At 32.6% G+C, this 22,903-nt stretch overlaps 1 protein-coding gene across 1 annotated transcript in view; it reads left to right on the plus strand.

The window, feature by feature from the left end:
* Positions 1–22,903, plus strand: part of LOC143225174 (alpha-mannosidase 2C1-like) — a 146,280-nt gene that overhangs the window by 95,069 nt on the left and 28,308 nt on the right. Inside the window, 2 exon segments of the mRNA XM_076454133.1 lie at positions 1,771–2,016; positions 10,547–10,773. Coding sequence (XP_076310248.1) covers positions 1,771–2,016; positions 10,547–10,773 — 473 coding nt within the window.

Genomic DNA, 22,903 nt, shown 5'->3' on the forward strand with positions numbered 1-22,903 from the left:
TGTACATACATCAGTGTTATATGATATCCCCTTCAAAGCAGTCTCTACCAGCTGATACACACTTGTTCCAATGTTCCTGCCATCTTTGTAAGCAGTGCTGGAAGTTTTCAACTGTTATGTGACTAAGTTCTGCTTTCCCACTTTTATGGATGATTGGAATGCTATCAAAGCTTTTTCCTTTCAACTTAATTTTGATTTCTGAGAAGAGAAAAAAAATCACACAGGACAAGATTGGAAGAATATGAGAGGTATGGTATGACAGGAATGTTTTTCTTCTATTGTCATGATGATGCATGTAGAGTTTTTCAGTTAAAATCGCCTCACATAATTTCAAAGGAAATGTCCAGCTCATTAGCATTTTCCCAGATAGTTTGAATTTTTTCTTTTGCTTTAGTGAGTATTTCATCAGTGGACAATGTCAACAGTTGCCCAGAATGTGGGTCATTTTTTACCAATTTTCACCCATTTTGGAAGAGTTGTATCCACTAATAAACGATAGCCTTACTTAAGCAGTGATTACCAAAGATAGTTCTTAACATTTTGAGGATTTCTGTTCCTCCTTTACCATTTTTCACACAAAACTTGCTCTTCTTTTCTGTCCATTTTTATCATGACTGGGGCAAGAGATACATCTGTCTTTGAACACATTTTTTGCAACACAGGTATAAGGTCTGGAGCAATGGCTTATTCGTGGGGTAGAACACTATTTGTACTTTCTACAAACCTTGGTGAAGCTCACTGCTTCTGTACTGATATCAGAAACAATGGAACTGTTATAGATGTGTCAGTCTTAATCAGTAAATTGGAGACTGTAAGTAATCAGCACCTGTAACAGAAGAAGTCTTAGAACTTTTTAATCAGACCTCGTATATAAAGTGAGCACTGGTAGTTGCAATGGGTAAATCCAGTTTTTCAATGGGTAAATCCAGTTTTTCCTTTTAGGTAAGAACACTGAATTGATAGTTCTACAATAATACTAAAGTGAGTCAGTTGATAGGAAGACAACTTTAGGAAAGAGTGTCAGTTAATTAATTCAATGATCCTATAGAAGTGATCGTCCTATGTTCTACAGTAAGTATTCACACTGTTTTCTATTCACTGATTAATAAAAATTATTTATTTCTTTACGGAACAAGTCTTTCCTCATTATTTCTCTTAGCTTCAAACTCAGTCAGTTTAGTCAAATCATAATTACTCCATACTTATCCTGCTTGATCATCCCATTATGAAGCTGGTTTACAAAAACAATTGTATGTTTTACAAAATCTTCATTTATTAATGACCATGATTTCACCAATAAGGACATCATGTATCTGTTTGTTTTTATTGCATTAATTCACAGACAGTAAAATAGATTTAACCATGATTGTTTAGTGAATTTTGATTCTACCCATTGAGTTATACTCTCAAGGTTTCTTGTTATTCCTTTACATGTATTCCTTAGTTGCTTTGCTTTTTTTTATTTTACTGCTAAATAATGAAATCCTTGCCCATACATCAGATTCAGACTTGTTCTTTTGAAAGCTCAAAATATTTAACAATATTTGGGGCTTATGTATTGAATTGGAGAAAGATGTATCCTAACTAAGGTATTGTTGTGTAGGGTAGTTTTTGAAGTCATATTTCAAAATATTTAAAGTAATGGGAGAAGTCTAGTTTAACAGTTAGTGAGTAATTTCATTCTAAAGATAGTTATGTATATTTATTTGAAAACTTTTGCATCCAGTATCAATATTTTTTGTATGCAAAATACTCATATTTTCTCTGTAGGGAGTTCAGTGGATGGTATTGAAGAGGAACTTATTATTGTAAACAGTTTGTCTTGGGAAAGAACAGAGCTACTTGAAATAAACTGGTCACCTGAAGAAGTTTCTCGCAGAGTGTGGATTGAAGGAGTTGGGAAGGCTATGCAAGATGCAGGAGATGAAAAAACAACACTTGTCCCTGTGTTGGTTAATCCATTTGGGTACGAAGTTCTTCGGGGAATATCAGCAGTCAAAATACCTGTAACAGCAGGTGGAGTAAGATTAATGTATATATATATTTATTTTGTATTTGGTATAACCACTTTAAATACTATATTTTCATTGGTACAGCATATTAAATAAAGTATATCTGCAATGAAGATGCAAGAGCTTGTTTGTTTTTCATAATTTGCTTTTAGAATATTTTGATTGAAAGTTAAAAATCAGAAGTTTTCATTTAAGAGGCAAGATAAAAAGAAAATGAAACTGTTTAATTTTACAAATATTTTATCAGTAGTCTTAAAAAATAATATTAAATAGGTACATAAAGAATCAGCTTGCATGTTGAATTAAGATTACCAAAACAATATTAAAGAAAGGAACAGAAAAATAAGTATGCAGTAAAAACATATTTTATTGCTTGGCAAAAACAATTGATCTTTTGTTTCATTGATCCATAAGCTTATTTTCTACACAACCATTCATGGGTGGTTTTTGAATATACTATTGGTTTCTTTCTTCTTATAGTATTATAATATTTATTCTGAATTAGTTTTTTGTTCTGAACATGAGAGTAAGAAAATTGTTAACTTTATGTCTTGACCCTCATTCCTTTCTACTGGAACTAAGAGTTGTTTATATGACAACCAGATGATGCTGGTTTGTATTCTTTAGCAAAGACAGAAGTGGGCAGTATGGTCATAAGTAGCTGACTGAATGGAAATCTGAGAAAATTAGGGAACCAGGAAGTCCTTGACTTCCTTTATTACATGTTCTATGTAGGGGGATGAGCTTGGCTGCAAGATGAGTTTATAGATGTGTGGTTTTACCAGTACCTAAATTATAATTATAACTTGGCATTATGACTCCATTTTCTTTAACCTCTACATTAAGTAAGACTGACCATTACAAACTCATATTTGAATAATGGTTATTTCAAAATTTGATTTTTCTTTGGACAATAAATTAGGAAAAAGCAGAACTATTTAATTCTGCTATCAAGTACTCAAATTCATGGCACTCAATATGTTGAATGTGGTAATGTATTCTTGCTGTGACATGTCTTTCACAGATGAATAAACTGATTAGATGGTACAAAACAGACTTGAAAAACCATAAAATTGAAAGAAAGCAGCTGCAAAAAGATTACAAATTTAAATTTGTCATTAATTGAAGATGTGACAACAAATGGTACATTCATTTGTATTTCAAAATTTTCATTTTATAGTATTTTGATTATTTAGCTACTGTAAGTATAAAGAAAATATTAGACAAAGTATAAAGTTTTGCTTTAAAAACTATTTATGTTCATTTACAAGGTTCTAGAGGTTTAGCAAATTAAAAATGAAACAGTAAGATGAAAAGAAGTATGTTTATATTTAGCATGAAAAATCACAGTGCACTCAAATTGGCTTAGTAAAGGCTTTGAAAATTAAAAGAAGTATTGAGAAATCAGTACATGATTTTAGAAGGTTTGTAAAATTGACCAGTTCATTGGTATAAGGCTAACTGTGTCTTGTTTGAATAAAATCATATTATCTATGTTATCAGATAGCAAGAAAATATTCTAAATTTGTAATGCTCGTAATACTACATTCTAGTCTATATGTTACTTTTCCTTAAAGTGTATTTTAAAGTTGTGTGATGCACTTTTTATGGTTATAAGAGTTAAAAAATGTCTTGGTATATTATTAAAGAATCACTTATTAAATTTTGATTCGATATAGTATGTAACATTTTTATAATGACATTACCAAAATTACATGGCACTGCTGATTTAGCTTTCTATCATAATTAAATAGAGAAAAAGTAGTTTTTATAGATAATTGAACCTGGCTGATCATTAGCATGTATCATATATGATGTTAAATACAATAATACTGATAATAATCAAAATCATATTAAACATACATGTCACTTAAATTATTGACAGTTTTTGTGATTTAATATGACATGTTTCAAATATAATATTTCCCTTTTCTCACAGGATTAACTCTTCTCATTCATTGCTGATCCCTATATACAAACTTTAAGATGTGCCAAATGCCTTCCACTCTCTTCTGTTGGAACCAACTGATTACAACATGTCTCTCATGTAAATCATCATGTTTCAACTCTCCACCAATAGGAGCATAGTACTTTAACATTATGCATTTGATTCCCTCTGTGTTCCTGTACCAAACTACCACTTTTCGTTTAGCAGCACTTGTACTTGGATATCTTTTTTTTCAGTCCTGATTACAGTTTGCAACAATACTTATTTCTCAAAGTAGTTATACAGTTTAACCTGCCTAGTGTTTTTGTAACATTACATTTATTGTTTCTAATTTTAGTCACCTTCATTTCATATATTTACTGTTGTCAACTGTTGAAGCAAGAATTCTGAAGGTAGTGTCACTGCTTCAGGTTTTTCATTTTCAACAGGCACTTTATCACAAGATTTAGATGCAAGATGGAAGATTTGTCTACATTTTTTGCAGGACGACTGAACATTACATGGGTCATGCTCTATCTCCAGACATTGTCTCACTTTCTTTTGCACCTGTTGAACATGTGTAGACTGATGACAACTTTGATTCCCTGTTTTTACCTCCTCAGTTTTCCCTGTCCTCTCATACCTTTCCTGAGGATTCAGTTTGACCTTCCAGGTTTTTTTTTAATTTTATTTCTGAGGTATCTGATATTTTATCTCTTGGCTCTATTTCTTATGACACATCCTTCTTGACTGTATGAATATTTGCCTCTCAGTTGGATAATGATATTAGTATGCCTCATTCTCCACAGGCTTTGGAGCATTGTGCTATCACCTATCATCAAGCACAGTATCCTTATCTCAATTACCAATTCTTGGGTTCTGTTCAACTAATTTGAGGTGCAGGCCCATAGTTCCCTGTTAGTTTCACCAATGTCCAAATTTCTCACATATATCTTGCTTTTATGATTTTATTATGGTGTGTTTCTACAATTCATCTCTTGTATGATGCTTTTCTCAGAAATTTTGAAGGGTTTTCTGGGGACATTCTCTCCTTTCTTACCCTTATGTTGGCTTGTTGGTTGTCTTTGGCTCTGGCTTTACAAATGTAGTTTCTTTTGTTGTTGGGACCTTCTAGGTCAAGTTGCTGTTTCATCTAGAACCTGTTTACCTTCTTCTCATCTCCAGGACTTCTCTATGTCTCCTATTTTATGGCATTTCATCTCTGATACAAAGTTTTTGAATTTTGTGGCACTAGTTTAACAACAGTTTACTCTTTCTTATCTGGTACCCCAGTTATCTCAATCAGAGCCAAGCATGGCACCAGTTACAGTTTCCTGTCCTTCTCCTTTCCAGCCTTTAACTTGACAATGCACAATACATCACCATACATTCTGGTGACTACTCAGTAGGTTCAGGTCTAGTGGGGGCTTAACTTGCAGCTTTTCATCATTTCTGGCTTCCTTTCCTAACTATGTTTGGGTTCTTCAAGTGCTGTTGGAAGGATTCAAGATTCTCTTTTTTGCCTCACCTCCCTTGTTTCCTTCAACAGCTCCATTCCCTTTGGGATCTCATTATTTGTCAACATCTATCTGTGGTGGTTCAGGACCTCCTCACTCAACAGACTTTTGAACCTTTTGTGCAAAGGTATTACTCCCATCCATTTGTTGTTCCCAAGAAAACTGAGGACTGGAGGCCTGTCACTGATTTGTCCTACCTCAATTTCTTTGTTCACCTCCTATGTTTCACCATAGAATCCTATCTCACCTTCGATTGGGTATTTTCTCCAGTTCTGTGAATGACCAAAACAGACATTGACAATACTTTCCTGCATATTCACATCTTATTGTGGTTTTGTACACATGTTTGATTTGTCCATTGCAGGATGGTGTACCAATTTTATGCCCTACCCTTCATGCTGGCTTTGGATTCTTGTATTTCCAGTGGGTGGTCAGGAATTTTGCTCTTCATTTTCTTGCACATGGGCTGTGTTTGCATTATAACAAGGAGGACTGTTTTTTTGTTTGTTTTCTCTGACATGTTCCAAATGGAATTTGGCCAGTCATAGTCATCAGTTCTTTCACATGTCTGCTCAATTGGGCTGATTAATCAAATTAGAGCAGTCCTGCTCAGTACCTTGTATGTTTGGGTGTCTTTATCAACACACACCTCAGTCAGGCCCCATCTTCTCCTCTTTACCTCTGATATATGGGATTGTCAGTCTGCTCCCTCACATTCTACATGAAAGTTTCTGTTGCTTTTGTGGATATGGTCTTCTGTGACACCATTGGTCCCCTAGGTTGTGCACATGTGTTCTTTCCAGTGGATTCTACACGATCAGTTGATCAATGGACTTTGCTAAGTTTCTCTTGGATGCCTCTGTTACACTTTCTTCTTCTCTCACAGATGATCTAATTTGTGGTTGGACATTGCACATCAGTGGGAGTCCTGCCTTTTCCTTCTTGTCCAGATTTCCATCTGTTTATGGATGCATCCTTTCAGGGCTTGGGGTGCATGAGTCAACCACCAGGAGGCTTCAGATCATTGGTTTGTGGATGGGAAGTCATAACATATCAACATCCTAAAGCTTCTAGCCATCCATTAGTCTTTGGATTGTTTCCCCCCTTTAACCTAACATTGTCTGGGAATGATCCACTCCAATAATTCTACGATGGTGGCTTATATTGGTCATCAAGATGGCATCCAGTCAAGATACCTATGTTTTCTTACATTGGATATCCTATATTTAGCTAATGTGCACTACATTTGTTTAATTTCATGTCATACAGTCATGCAGAGTGATTCCTCCATCCTCACTTTTACCAAGGTTTTCTTCAATATTGGTGCATTTGCCACCATCTTAAGTCAAAAGTTACCTTCATCCTAGTCACCAGTTCTACATCCCATAGTTCCCATCCTCCATCTTCATGCCTAGCTTTTGTCCAGTTCTTGGGGAGGAGATCTGGTTTCTCCCATTAGGCAGCATGACATTTTGCTCAATCCACATGGATCTTCTTTCATGGAAGTATATCACTAGAAGTGGAAAGTCTTTCACACATGGTCCTATGCTTGGAAATTTCCAGCTGTACCATCTGTTGTGGCTAATATTTCTGAGTTTCTCATGTAGCTTTTTGTCTGGGGTCTTTAGTCTCTTCAATTTCTGGTTATTTGGCAGCCTTGTCTAATACCTTTCTTCTTTTCTGTAACTTCAGAGTTTTTTTCTTTATCTGTTCTTGCCATGTTAAACTATTCTTTCTGGATTCATCATTCTCCCTGGTGATCTACCCTTCTGGGTTGGGATATCAATGTGTTCATGTATTCCTTTATTTTATTTTCACTCAATATTCTTTCTTCATGTTCTCTGTTTCAACTTTTCTTTAAAGCATTTTTTTTTCCTGTTTGGCCTGTGGCTGCTGACACATTCTGACCTGTTTGCCATCAATGTTACATGCACTCTTTACATCATACCTATCTTTTCATTTTGTGATGATGAGAAAACTCACTTGTAAAGAAATATATGTATGTAAAAATGGCTGGTATTGGTAAAGAAAACTCTATGCAGAGGAGTGAACAACGTTTCGACCATCTTTGGTCATCGTCAGGTTCACAAAGAAAGAAAGAGGTGACTGACCAATAGTTGATCACATGATTGAAGGCAGTTGTGTAACTATGTGTAGGAATGTAGAGGGTGTGCTTAGATGTTAGATATATTTATTAATATAGGTATATAGGTGTTCCTTTGTATTGGTTTATTTTGGGCTTGAATTGTTGTATAAGTAAGGCTTCTTTAATTTTGCATTTGTTTCTGTTTGTTTCTTTATTTAGTATTTGGGTGTTTTCTATGGTTATGCTGTGTTTATTTGATTTGCAGTGTTCAAAAATGTGTGTAGGTGACTTTTTGTGTTCTTTGAATCTAGTTTCCATTTTTCTACTTGTTTCTCCAATATAGAAGTCGTGGCAGTTATCACATTGTATTTTATAAATAATGTTGGTGTTTTGTTTGTCAGTGTAGTTTTTGCACAGTATGGACCTTAGTTTTGTGCCTGGTTTTTGAATAAATTTGTTATTAACTGGAATGTTATATTTTGTTACTAGTTTTTGCCAAATGTTGGTTATTTTTCTGTTGATGTTGGGAATATATAGTATGCAGCAGTATATGGTTTCATGATTTTTTAAATCATGGGGTATATTTACTTTTGTTAGTTGAGTTTACTTTTTTGTCTAGGTGTGTGCGTATAATGTTTTCTATGGTTTGTGGAGGAAACTTATTGATGTTGGTGAAGTATTGTTTTATTTTGTCTAATTCATTGTTAATTTTAATCAGGTGAGCATAGTTTTATGCTGTGTTTATTTGGATTCTTAGTATGTTGAGTTTTTGTTTTGTTTCATGTGCTGATTCCCAAGGAATGTATAGTCCAGTATGGGTGATTTTTTGGTGGATTTCTGTTTTCAACATTAACTTCACATGTGAACAGAAAGAAAGCAATGAAATATCATTTATTAACCTCAAAATTAGAAGTTAATACCAAATTTCTTCAAAATTAGGCACAAAACTAAGGTATATACTATGTAAAACCACACTGACAAACATCACACCAACATTATTTATAAAATACAATATGACAACTGCCAACATTTCTATATTGGAGAAACAAGTAGAAAAATGGAAACCAGATTCAAAGAACACAAAAAAGTCACCTACATACATTTTTGAACACTGCAAATCAAGTAAACACAGCATAACCATAGAAAACACCCAAATACTAAATAAAGAAACAAACAGAAACAAATGCAAAATTAAAGAAGCCTTACTTATACAACAATTCAAGCCCAAAATAAACCAATACAAAGGAACACCTTTATACCTATATTAGTATATAATCAAACATCTAAGCACACCCTTTACATTCCTACACTCAATTACACAACTGCTTTGAAACATGTGGTCAGCTATCGGTCAGTTACCTCTTTCTTTCTTTGTGAACCTGACAATGACCAAAGAAGGTTGAAACATTGTTTACTCCTCTACATAGAGTTTTCTCTACCCATACCAGCCGTTTTTATGTATATATTTATCTTTTCATATATCTGGATCATTCTTTTCTCAAAAAAAACTTAGCAGCTAAAGAGGGTAAGTGCTTCTTTTTTGCCTGTTTTCCATTCTTCTATTTTTCATCTCTGCCATTGTCTCAGTTCAGGAGACTTCTGTGACCAGTGCATGCTTCTCATTGCTATATTGCCCACACAACTTCTTTCTGTGGTTCCTCTTTCCACCTCCTTATCCTGTGGCATTCTTCTTCATCTCAAGATCTTTACCCTTCTACACTCACCTACTGGATTTGTCATTTGATCCAGTTGGCTTATTTCACCTTGTTACCTTCCCAATGGAAATTGTTCAGAGTCATTTCTCATCAAATGAAACCCCTCACCTTTTCCCTCAATTCTCATTTTTTGCCAGCTTTTGGAGGAAGTTCTGCAATTGAACATGTGGACCAACCCTGACACATTCATTTCCCATTATTTACATCATACGAAGATTTCAATTTCCTCAGGTTTTACCTACCACCTGCGGCTGTTCTTCAGGTTTTGATGCTACTCAGAGACTGAGTAAGTATGTATTAATGCTTTCTTTTAGGGGCCCATCCTCCATTTATTTATTCCTTGGATCTTGATCTATTGCTTAAGATGCTAGACCAAGTATTCTTTAACCCTGAATCCTCAATATTGATATAAACAGCAATACTGATTTAAGCTTTAACTTCCATGGCTTCACAGTGTTTACTGTTGAGTTGGAGTATATCACAAAATCACTTGTAGGTGAATAATCTCATGTTTTTTGTTTCATAACTTTGCCTATTTCAGACTATCACCCATGGGCTTCTTGGATAAAACAGAGGAGATAACTCCTCCTCCTTGTTATACCTTGTCGTAGTTTGGTATGGTCTGCTTTTCAAAATAGGGTTCCTTAATCACTCATTGCACTGTCTCAGGTGATGACATTCCTCTGAACCCACAATGTATTCTCACCCTCTGTTCTGTAAGTGGAGTATGGGAGTATTGACCAGTTACCATTTATAAGGTTCTGATGTGGTTGAACATGGAGACACCTTCTTGAATGAGTTGCACACAAAAATTGCTATAAACATTCATTGTAGTGTAGGATAGTGGTGTTCCATTGGTGTAGATGATATATCATCTTTCTATTTGCAGTAATCATTACAATGGAGTGACACATCAAAATGCAGTTCACACCTTTGATTGCAAACCCTCATCCTATCCTCATGTGGATGTCAGTACCCCATGACCTGTTGTTGGATTTAGAGTGAACCAGTCAGTATAAGTCCTCACCCATATTTTAGGTTGTCTGTCTTTCTCAATCAGATTTGTCTGTTCATGTTGTAATCTTGCAAGTGGAGGAAAGTAGCTATCTGACATACATTTTCAGTTCAGGAAAATTATAACTTTACTTTCTTTTTGGTATATGCTTAATTTTGTAAAGAAACTGCTGTACTGATTTCAGTAATGTGTTCTTTAAACATTTATATCATTGAACAAAATCTATTCACAGTTACAAATTTTGAAAATAAAATGGTTATTTATTGTTTTCCAGATCAACGATCAGATGGTTCTGTGTGCTTAAAAAACCAATTCTTAGTCACAATAGTGAGCCACCAAGGAGAGATTACTTCCTTGCAACTCCTGGAAAAACCAAGAGAACTTATATCAGGTGGCCAAGTTGGAAATAAACTTGTAATGTTTGATGATATTCCTCTCTATTGGGATGCATGGGATGTGATGGATTACCATCTAGAGACAAAACACTCTGCCATCAGAAAGGTATTTTTAAAAAACATTATGTACCACTTTTATGGAACATTTACATTTAAATCACTTAACTACAAATATGTTGCTGTGTTTTATGAGAACAGTTTCTAGATTTGCTTTTCAGTGTGCTTTTACTTGACTATACACTAGTAATTTTTTAATTAAACATTTAGTTTCGTCAGTCTTTATGGACAGATGGAAGATATTTCTATTTGTCTTACTCATATTCTGTTCTGTGAATTTGCAATATTTAGAATCATGTGTAATTTTGGAAATATTTATTAAACTTTTTATTTTCTTATAGAAAACCTGTTTGGGGATATGAAATATTATTTGAATGAAAGAAAGAGACAGACTCTTAATCAACATTGTGCATGTGCAAGGAAATATTCAGCTGTTATGTAATATATAGATGATTCAACAAGTAGAATTATTTGTTTTAAAACTCATTTACAGTAACAGGTTTGTGAAGATGTTTCATAAAAATCAGTTAAAGTATTCACACAGTAGTATTGTAATGTATTTATAGTGCAGCCATGAAGTTGAAATCTTAGGAAACAATTTTGAATTATCTCAAAACATGAAAAGTCAGGGAAAGTTGTTCTGCCCATCATTTCAGGGCCTTCATACATATTTCGCTGCTTAACTGTGATAATAAAGATATATTTTAATATGATTTCAATTATTCACTCTTCTATTATATCCAGTAATAATTATCTAATTACTTGGGTACTTTGTACTTGACCTGGCATGGCCGAGCACGTAAGGCGTGCGACTCGTAATCTGAGGGTCGCGGGTTCGCGCCCGCGTCGAGCTAAACATGCTTGCCCTCCCAGCCGTGGGGGTGTATAATGTGACGGTCAATCCCACTATTCGTTGGTAAAGAGTAGCCCAAGAGTTGGCGGTGGGTGGTGATGACTAGCTGCCTTCCCTCTAGTCTTACACTACTAAATTAGGGACGGCTAGCACAGATAGCCCTCAAGTAGCTTTGTGCGAAATTCCAAAACAAACAGGTACTTTGTAATAGCTTGAATAAAATATTATTTTATAGATAAAATGCATCATTTTATATGCCATTATTTTTCATTTTTCTTCAGTTTTTTTTTTTTTTTTTGCAGAGCTATAACTTTAATGTTACTATTTACATCAACAAGATGATTGGTAAGTTTAATAGGCCTATTTGTTTACATGATGAACTAAACTCAGTTACTTTAGATGATTCCAACTGTCCTGATTTATCAAAGAAGTATAATAGGCTAACAAAAAGGTTTAATTACTTTTTAATTATTGATCGTGTTAATCAGCTTAGCATGTGTAATTTATAATATAAACCTATCAGTATACTTTGTTGAACATTGGTTGAAATAGACAAACATTACATACACAATTGCCAATACACTCAATATTCTTCAATACTAAGAGGTTATATCCAGAAGGCATCTTTAAGGTACCTTAATGTATTTAAAAGAAAACACCTGTAACCTTTCCAAGAAGATTTTTTATGAATGTAAAAAATACATTTAAATTTGATATAGATCATCTTAATTTCTTAGTAAATTGCACAGATGTTGGTTTATTTTGAAACTGGACTTCGTTCTTCTCACAAGACTAGCCATTCTCATTTTTTGGTCCCATTATGTGCAACATTTTGTTCATGCATGCCACAAGTCTTCTACCCCTCCCATTGGAATCAATTGATTTCATTGTGTCTTTGATGTAAATCATTATGCATCACCTATCCAATAATAATAGTTTAGTACACTCACATGATACACGTGGCACCTTCTATGTGTCCATACCAGACTATCACCTCTCATTTGGCAGTACTTGTACTCTGGATTTTTTTTGTCATTCATTACTGTTGAACATTTGTATTTAGTATACTTATGAAATGGTCTTCATTTATTACTACTTATTCCAGTTGAATTCCAAAGCTGAGGTTACCACTTGAGTGCTTGTGCCAACAACTACCATTATGTCACAAGCCACAGGTGCAGGGACCCAGGATGGGTTTTTATTGATATTTATCCTTTGGGAGGTTAAACATTTAAACAGTCAGCCTCTTTCTTAAGTTCTTGCCCCCAGTTTTTCCTGTAGACTCCAACCCTGTTCAAGCAGACGAAAATCTTGACAGTCATTTTCTACCAGTTTTAAGTGTTTGGTTATTCATTTCCATTATGCAGTCTCTGTTTCCAATAAGGAGAGTCTATGTTCTTTTCACTCTTTAAAATGGCTTCAATACAACGTCTTAAGAAATGCATTCTCTACACCATTTATTTTCCTCCCGTTAATTATTTCTTTTTCTTTTATATTTTTTACAGTTACTTTTGTTTAATCTCAGCTTTGTACTTCTTATCATTCATTTTATGCCATTTATAATTTATCTTTCACACCAGTTATTTAAATTTATATGTAGGTCCTTGAGAGATGGGGTCTGCCATATCTGCTTCCATTGTTTTCCTTCCCCATCTAATAGCTGAACAAATTTTTCAACATCCAAAAATTGTCATTTCTCTCCGACCTTATCATGGAATGCCTTCCATACTTCTATCACTGCATCTTGTAGACCTTCTTTACACATTTTTGGAGACATTTTGCAGAGTATTAATTCCACATATCATTTTCATTTAGGTACTTACAAACCTTACTTTCTACAGGCTTTTAATTTTATTTAAGTTCTGGGTACTCTTGCTCACATCACAGTTTGCGTTTTCTTGTTCTGATTCAATATATCCATTAGAGTGGTCTCTGGGTTATCTTGTTTTCTGGTGGCTCTGTCTTCTACAGGATTCTCCCTACATAGATTCCTTTACTATATCTCTTAACCTTCCATTACCTGTATTTGTTATCCAGTACCTTCTCCTGTGCATAGATCTGTTAACATCTTTGGCCAGGATTGGTCTCATAGGTTCCTGTATGTTTATTCCCCTATCATCTTACTTCTATGGGTGATTTTCCTCATCTCTGCCATTCTGAGTTAGGTCCTTGTGATTTCTTTTTAATGACAAACTCAACCATGGCTCCAACTTCCATCTTCACTGCCTCTGATTTTGTCTCCTACCCTACTTCATCCACTCTGTTTTCTGGTACTCTATATTCTCATTGTTTACCTTCATGCTTAGCTCATATTCATTCCTTGGCTGTTCAATTAACTTTTCTTTAGTGAGTATTTATTGGCATAAATGGAAAATGTTCTGCAGTTAATCTATGTGTCAGTGGTTTCCTACACATAGATCCCCTTGTATCTCAGATGGCAGGGCTTCTCCCCTAGTTTTTCAACTGTGGATTTTCAACTCCCTTGATTATGGGTGATTAGGCAGCTTTGTCTTATACCTTCATTTTACTCCTCCTTCCAATTGTACTTGCATTATTTTGTGTAAATTTGTATCTTTGCTTTATTTTTATGTGGAATATTTTACAAAATGTATAGTATATATCCATGTATGTATTGCTATTGTTTTATCCATTAATCCAAAATGTATATTTAGCATGTTACTAAAACAACTGTTTTAAAATAGTAACATATATATCATTGTCTTGTTAATTTTCATTCTGCCTAATGAGGGCTCAAACAGGTCTGCTCAAAACATGTAGCAAAATATCTTTGTTTTTAATGCAATAAAGTAAATATGTTCTGAAGTTTTCTATTACTTTTTATAGATTACAAGCTAAACAGTTGTTAGTTAGGCAGTATTATGAGGGAAAATTAAAATAGAACTGCACTATGTATGCATCTGTGCATGTCTTAAAAGTAAGAAAAAAAAATAATGTGACCATCTAGAAGAGTATTCAGAACAATCTTTCTCTCACTTTTGTAGGGCTGGCATAGTCAGAAGTTGTTATGTGAGAATCTATTCACCAGGTTCCAGCTAAGTTTCTAAGTCAAAAATCGTGTCATACCGCAGTGTCTGTTTAAAGAAAAAGCAAATAAATACAAAACAAGCTGCCACAAAATACCATTAAATTTTTTTCTGTAAAAAAAACATGAGAATACTTTAAAACACTTGTTGATGTAACATGGATTTTTCTGGATAACAGAAGACTGCAAATAGCATCAATGTAATAGGTTTGGGATAACTAATATATTTATATTGATTTTGGGCCCGGCGTGACCTGGTGGTTAGGGCCCATGACTCATAATCTAAGGGTTGCAGCTTCGAATCCCCATGACACCAAACATGCTTGCCCTTTCAGCCATGGGAGCATTATAATGTGATGGTCATTCCCACTATTCATTAATAAAAGAGTAGCTCAATTGTTGGCGGTGGGTGGTGATGATTAGCTACCTTCCCTCTAGTCTTTTACTGCTAAATTAGAGACAGCACAGAGAGCCCTCGTATAGCTTTGTGCAAAATTCCAAAAACACGTTTTCTTTATCTTTAATTACTACATTCAACTGAGTTGATGCTGTATATTTTTAATGACTTTTTTTCATGCAGAATGAAACACTGAAGTGAAAAGAATATTTTGTCTGTTAGTATATATATTTTTTTAATGAATGCATAAATGCATATTAATATGCTGACTGTACATTTTATTACTATTCCCTGCACTCACACACACATTAGTATAACACTTCATTTATTTAATATGCAAAACAAACTGACGGTGTGATGTGTCAGGTAATTGCTTTGACTCTATGAAGATATAATCACATTAATGGTAAACTGCAAGATACTAAGTAAGAACAAAGTTCCCTCCTTTTTTCATTGTTATTACAGTCCATATATTTAATGTCAAAAGTAAACTGATAGTATGATGTGTCAGATGATTGCTTAGGCTTTAGATCTATAGAGATGTTATTATTACTGTCATCATCATATTATTATTATTAGACTTCAAGGCAGTGGGTAAGAACAAGGATATATTTGACTTTTAAATGAGTGTGTCAGTGTGTGCCTATCTAGCAAGATAACTGCCATCAAAGACAGGTTCTCTTACTGGTCATTCAAAAACATCTGTCAACAGAAAGAAACTGGCCACTAATCTCTGGTGACAGACTGAAGGAAATATATGATAGACAAGTTTGTAGAGTGCATAAAACTATTCCTTTAAAGAACAATTTCATTAGTAGTTGTCAGAATTTGGATATGTATGAAGAGTAAACCTGTTATGGATTTAGCGTTATGCCCTTCACCTTGGTTGCCAATCTTCCACTAACACTCCAATGATTTATACAGATTTTTTCTCTATGAATAATGCTTTCATCAGCCCCTCCATTTTCTCACTGTGGGATTCTAGCTGTAGTGTAAGATAAGGTAAGAATGTTTTGGAAGTTAACATTTTATTACATTGAAAATGTACTCCCAATAATACTTACTTTCTCTTACACACTTCCACTCTTCCTTACCACTAAAAGCTGGTTTTAGAGACAACAGCTTGAATCCAGTCTTGAAAAAATGATAACATTATCTGAATGTAATGCTTATATACATTACCAGGATAAAGGGTACATTGATGTAGATAGAGAGGGTTACGAGACAAATATCATCATAAGTAATTAAGTGGGGAATAAAAGACAAGCAAGCAAGAAAACAATCAGGCCAATTCTTGGACTGGCAACAGAAGAGGTCCTAGCAATTCAGTAATAGTTACAAGATGAGAGTAGGTAAGTGTTAGTGGAAGTAAATTCTCAATTCCAGAAATTGATAACTTATGTCAATTTTATATCAGTGATGTAGAATTGGATATTTCCTGGCAGTGTATCACACAAGGGAAATCTTATGAAAACCAAAATACAGTTAAGCATTTTTAATAGCTTAAAATAAAGATTTGTTCATGAATATATTAAGTAGTTGTTTTGAATAGTCCATATGCAAAGTTATTTTCATATTAAGATTAAAAATAACTTTTCATCATTTCAAATATTTCACATTTCCTCTGTGTTGTAATCCCTAAAATCTCCTAAATACATTGTAAACGTTTTTATTCTTTTTCAGTAAAACTTTATATTTCATCTTTTATTTTCGCTATCCTAACTGAGGATTAGATTGGTCAGTTTGGCTGAACTCATAATCACCAAAAGTGAAATTGAAACATGTCTAAGTTATCCTTTTTTTATTCTTTCTAGAATGACTTCAAATTGTAATATCAAATTACATTTGTTTATCCCAACTCATGACAGTAGTATTCATGTATTTATAATTAAATTTTATTGCCTTTTGAACTGTGTCTAACAATTATGCTACTATAAGTTGTAAATCACTTTGGGCCAGTGCAGTTCACTTTATGCTGTAAAATTATACAGCATGCTGGTCCTCTATAGCTTCATGAAACATTTTTATTATGTTAATAATTTTACCTAATCTGGTCTTAACTAACCTAAAAAGATCTTTATTTTTACATTTTAGTTAATTCTATAATAATGCATAAAGAATAAATATGAAAATAGGAAATAATGTACTTATCCAAACTTCTTTATTCATGCTGTCTATCTTTTTTATACTAATAATTGTAGTGCAGTAAATAATGCACTGAAAAATATAGACTAATAACACAAAAAAGTAAACAATTTCCCCAAACTTATACAATTTTTCTGGCTTTCTAACTATGTGACAAGAGCATTTACAAAGTCATTCAAGCTAGTTGTTAAGTTTCTTACTGGAATGCTACTTGTTCTCTGAGTGAAATTGACTGTTATCTTTTCAGAACAAAAAAGCTGTTCAATACATTATTTGATAGATGAAAACCTTGGTTTTCTGTTGATTGTATGTAATATGTAATTAACAGTAAGTGAGAACTATTAACATATTCTGTAAGAAAGAGTGTGGCAGGTGGGGTCTGATTTTTTATTGACAGCTCTGTAATCAAATTTGAAAACTTATATGAAATTATAGTTTGTTTGAACAACTTACATTTAATTCCTTACTCTTTCAAGGAGTGGGGGAAAAATAGAAAAGACAAGATGTCTGGATAAAATATATTACATTTGTCATACTAGGGAAAATTCAAGATTTTTAAAAAGATTTCCGTGTAGAATTAGGAACTTAAAACGTATATAATATTGAAATGTGGGTTATTTACTCAAATGTTATACTATACTAATTAATATAACATAAACAAAAAATAGTTTAATAAAGTTTTGAAAGTAAGACATAAAAACTTTGTCATGCTTAGTGAAAGATATCTGGGGTGAAAGGGTTAAATGAATTAGAAAAATTAACCTTCTTCCCATCATGCAGATTACATAAATTGCTTATTGAGTTACTGTCTTAAGAATAAAATGTTTAGAAGTGAGAGGAAACATCTCTATTGGCCAGAATTGTAGAGGGACTACTACATCAGACAGTGCATGTACCATAGAAAACACATACCTAACTAGTAGTAATGCATAAGGAATTTTCATAAATGCACTCGATTGGCTGGAGAAGTGGAAGTTCACTAACACAGTGTTCCACTAATGGAACATTTTTTCAGATAGTCACAGAAAATATTGCTGGTGTACAACATGCAATATTTTATGGTTGGTAATGTGCCTTTATTACCATGTTGCATTGATGTTAGACTTCTTAATTTGATAGTGTCCTTTTGTATCTTTTAGAAGGACAAATAAACTCTAGAATATACTTCATGAACATAATTGTCAACATTTATAGTTTTTATTTAAATCTTTTGTTAACTATGTTTAATATATACATAACTGTTTTATTTAAATTTAATACAAGAGTCATGATTTAGATAGTTGTAAAGCATGAGTGTTAAATTTAGTATATTTAAAAGTAATAATTTAGTACAAGTTAGCTTACATAACTGTTCACAAGTATTATTTATTGTATAATACAGTTTCTGTGAATTGACACCATGTTACTCAAACCTTAATTTTTCTTATTACTTTAAGTGATTGTTGTTATACCATAACACCTTGTAGTTTGTAGAAAGTTCTAGGCCTCAGTTGGGCAATATATGTATCAGTGACTAAGTTAGTACAAGTAAGTTAGTGACAGAGAAAGTAAGACTAGAGTTAGTGAGAGTTACAGTCAAATAGATCTAGAATGTGTTTGTTAATTTAGCCATGAAAAGTGTATAAAGGTGAAGTTTGAATAATAATAAATGCATTGTGTTTTGTAATAGCAGAATAGAGAAGAATAATTCATCTTATCCATTGTTTAAAGTAACTGAACCAACCTGTGTGGACTTTTATTGTAAAAGAAACTATTTAAAAATCTAGATACAACTGAGGTAACCAATGGGATAGTATGAGTGAATTTATCACTGATTTTTTTGTGATAACAGAGTAGAGAGACATAATTCATCTTGTCAATTGGATTCTAAAGTAATTGGACCAGCATATGTGAAATTTGACAAAGAAATGAAACAATTATTTGAAACTCTTGGTACAACTTTGGTGATTAACTGTTTGCAAATGTTTTTGATATACATTTGGCTTGTTTTGAATATATTATTTTAAAACAAGTGGATTGTGTGCTGACCATTAGTTTTTGAAATTTATTGTCAAAAAGTCACATACACTTACTGTAAAGAATTTTGTCCCCTCACTGGTAAAAAACTTGACAAATTTGCCATTTAGTAACCTAATTAACCTAATTAAGTGTGTGAATAATGTTATGGCATTGTACCTAATTTATTACTTGGTATTATAAAGTCGACCAACTGTTTAATAGTGATATTTCATATTTATTTTCACCAAAATTAAAATTCAATATATAATCTTTGGCATAAGTCGTATTGTATTCCATAATTCAGCTTATCCTCATTTGTGGATTGTCATTTCATTTATGAATATATTAGGCCTTTACATCATTGATTAAACATGAAGGCTTATTTTCAATAAAAAAAGAAAATAAATCTCTAATATCATTGTTTTCAGTTGTCTTCCTCACAATGCCACATTTACTTTTTCTGTAATTATGGAAATTAGTTCCAAGAACATGGAAATATTTCATTTGGTTTTCTCAACCAAGTACGTCACTAAATCACACTGCTAAAAATTGCTAAAATACTTAATTTTAGTATTTGCCATATTAATTACCTGTCAGTACCTGTGAACCAATTCAGGTCATAGCTTTTGGCAAATAGTCTGTATATACAAACACATAGGATCCCGTCTACCATTTCATTAAGTTTTAGCCATGCCAAGCTCAGGCTATTATCTTGGCAAAAGATAATCTATTTTGATATAAGTTGGAGGTTTCAATAAATCTACAACTCTGGGCTGTTAAAAATTAGTGTTGCTTATATTTTTTTCAAAATCATTGAGTTTGTAAGTGGTTTCTAAAGAAATTGTTATTGATAGTGTAAATGTGATAAGTGGGAGAAAATGGCTTTCATTTCTAGTTCTGTGATAAGAAAATATTGATTATTTTGAAATTTAAAATGTGAAAAAAACGTTTTTAGCCACTAATCAATTTGAGAAATTTATATAAAAGTATTAGAAATATAATATTTTTATTTCACAATAGTTAGTTAATATCTTTGATAATTTTAATTATATATTCATTTCACCTTTGAACTGTACAAGCTACTCGTAACCTACAACTAAATCTCCACAGGTTTTTAGCTTTTACAAACACAACTGAATAAATGATTATATTTATATCATGAAGCTACAACATAAACAAATAAGTACTTGTAAAATTTATGGTTATAACAATATTATAAGAGTTGTATATTGTTAATCAGCTATATATATATGGATTAAATATTGAAACATGAAATAATATAAAAATGAGAAATGAGTTACAGAGAGTAGTAGCTACAAATTGATGTGGAGAAAATGAAACAAAAACTTTAAAATTAGAAGATGCACATGAGATTTTACAAAGTACAAGTAAGTCTACTATGTGGTAAAAATATTTTTAGGAATCTTCTACAATTGTGATGTATCCCAATCAACTGAATCAATGTTAAAAATTTCAGAGAGAGTGTGCTAAATAAATAGAGATTTGTTCAAGACATTGATACTTGTAATTATAAGTTGATGTTAAACAGTAAAGTGAGACTGAATATAAAGCAAAATACAAAATGAAAATTTTATTATATAGTGAATTATAAACATACATTTGATGAACACTTTTATTAGTTCTTATCAGTTGAGATGTTGTACAAAATGTAACCCTAGTAAACTTGCATTTATCCATCGTAATAACTGCTGTTAACCTCTCGTCATTTTCATCACAACACACCTGGAGCCATAACCTACAGATATCATCTTCACAAATGTTGAAGAACATTGTTGTTTTATGCAATGTTTTTTCTGAATGATAACAGGTATTACCTACTTTTGAGAACAACAAAGAAATAAAAGTAAGATCAACGTAATTGCTTTCTTAACCATGTGTTGTTTGAAACCTTTACATATTCAGAATGAATATATAATATTACAAGAATATAAAAACTCATGATATATATATATATGGCAATTTCCTGTATTCTCTACTTTAGTCTTGTCCTCAGGTTGAAAATCAACTTTAGATTTTAAACCTAGTAAACTTTAAAATTGTCCTCTGGTCAAGAACTGCATTAACTCTTTTTCTTTTTTTTCCAAAACACTCACTACACAGGCATCTCCACCCTTGAATGTAAAAATAATGCATATGAAAAACATATGAATGTTGAAGTGCAGAACAGAAGTCATGTAAAAATACTCCTAAATTACTAATTCACTTAACCAAAATACTTTTTAATAAAGAATTTAATATCATAGTTCCATGAAAATATGCTAGAATACACCAAAATGCAAAGAAAAGAAAACCCTTTAATCATACCACAAAATCTGAAAATAATAAAAAAAATGGATGGGTTCGCATGTGAAAATGAGACAAATTAATCAAAAAGAAATACAACAAAAATACCATAGAATAGCATTTAATTCACATAACCTTGACAGAAAATGCAATATAAAAGCAAAAATAAACCCTTTAATAAAGATGGACAATTTTACTTCCCTTTAATAAAAACATGACTGAATACTATATTGTATTGGAGTTTTTATACATTTTGATTAATGTTATTTATTAACAATACTACTAGTAACAACACAAAAAGAATTTTAAAAAAAATGAAAACAGTTCACAACATGCATCAATTGCATGGCTTGTGCTGTGTAGAAGTTTCATTTCAGAGAAGTCACCACCAACATTATACCTTGAATACCCTTCTAATGTTGTCAACTTAGTGTTGTAGTCCTTGGATTATAGGTAAAACCTTTGGCAACCTTTGAGAAGGCCTGCAAGGTGGAGGTTATGGCCGGTTGGAGATTTCTTTCCACAAACTTCTCTTCAGTCATGGCTGAATCTGACCTTTCCTTCATAATAACAATAACTTTAAGCCATCACTGTTTAGTTAAAATATAATTTTTCATGGCAGATATTGAAAGTCAAGTGGCTTCAGTGCACAAGAGATATGGAACATCGCTAGCAATTTGAAGTATCAAACTGTGAATAGTGTCAATAAATTGATCTTACATAGCAAGAGTCCAAATTAAAAATCCAAGTCATGAATTCCAGTTAGTAAAAAAGTCAGTCAGGTATTTTGGTAAAAAGGGATCCATAACCATGACAATTATTATTCCTCTTTAAAAACTACTTCTAGACACAGAATTACATGAATTTTGGTGAAAGGACATTTCTATTGGATTTACATGTTATAATGTTTTCCTTTCTCGAAGAACATGTTTCTTTTGCATTGATGAACTACAAGGTCCTCAGGCCATACTGCCCTGTGTTGGATAAACAAGACTGTTAAGTTTAAGAGTTATCGTATAATTTATTTAGTGATTTAATAATAATTGATTATTTAGCTTTTAAGAGTGTTATAATTATTTTAAAAGCAATAGGTATGACAAGTTTTGTTACTCTGTATGAGTGAGATGTTATGTATATAGTTATGATGGCTGTACGAGGCTTTTGTAATAGTTGACATCACTTCACTCAAAATTTCTGTTGTTTTTTGTATTATGTGTAAGGTACTTACTAGAGGCTAGATATTTAGAGATTGTTCTGTTTTGTGTTATGAATATGTGCAGATATAGAAAGGAAAGTAAGTTTGGAAAAGCAAAAGTGAATTTAGACTGCATAATTGTCAGTTGAACAGTAATGGAGATAGATTTTTAAAAGTATCACAGCTTGTAATGTAACAACAGAGATAAAAATAATAATTTGTCTTATGAAAGGGTATTCTAAAG

This window comes from Tachypleus tridentatus, chromosome 9 (assembly GCF_004210375.1).
Source record: "Tachypleus tridentatus isolate NWPU-2018 chromosome 9, ASM421037v1, whole genome shotgun sequence".
In the NCBI taxonomy this organism is placed as follows: Eukaryota; Metazoa; Arthropoda; class Merostomata; order Xiphosura; family Limulidae; genus Tachypleus; species Tachypleus tridentatus.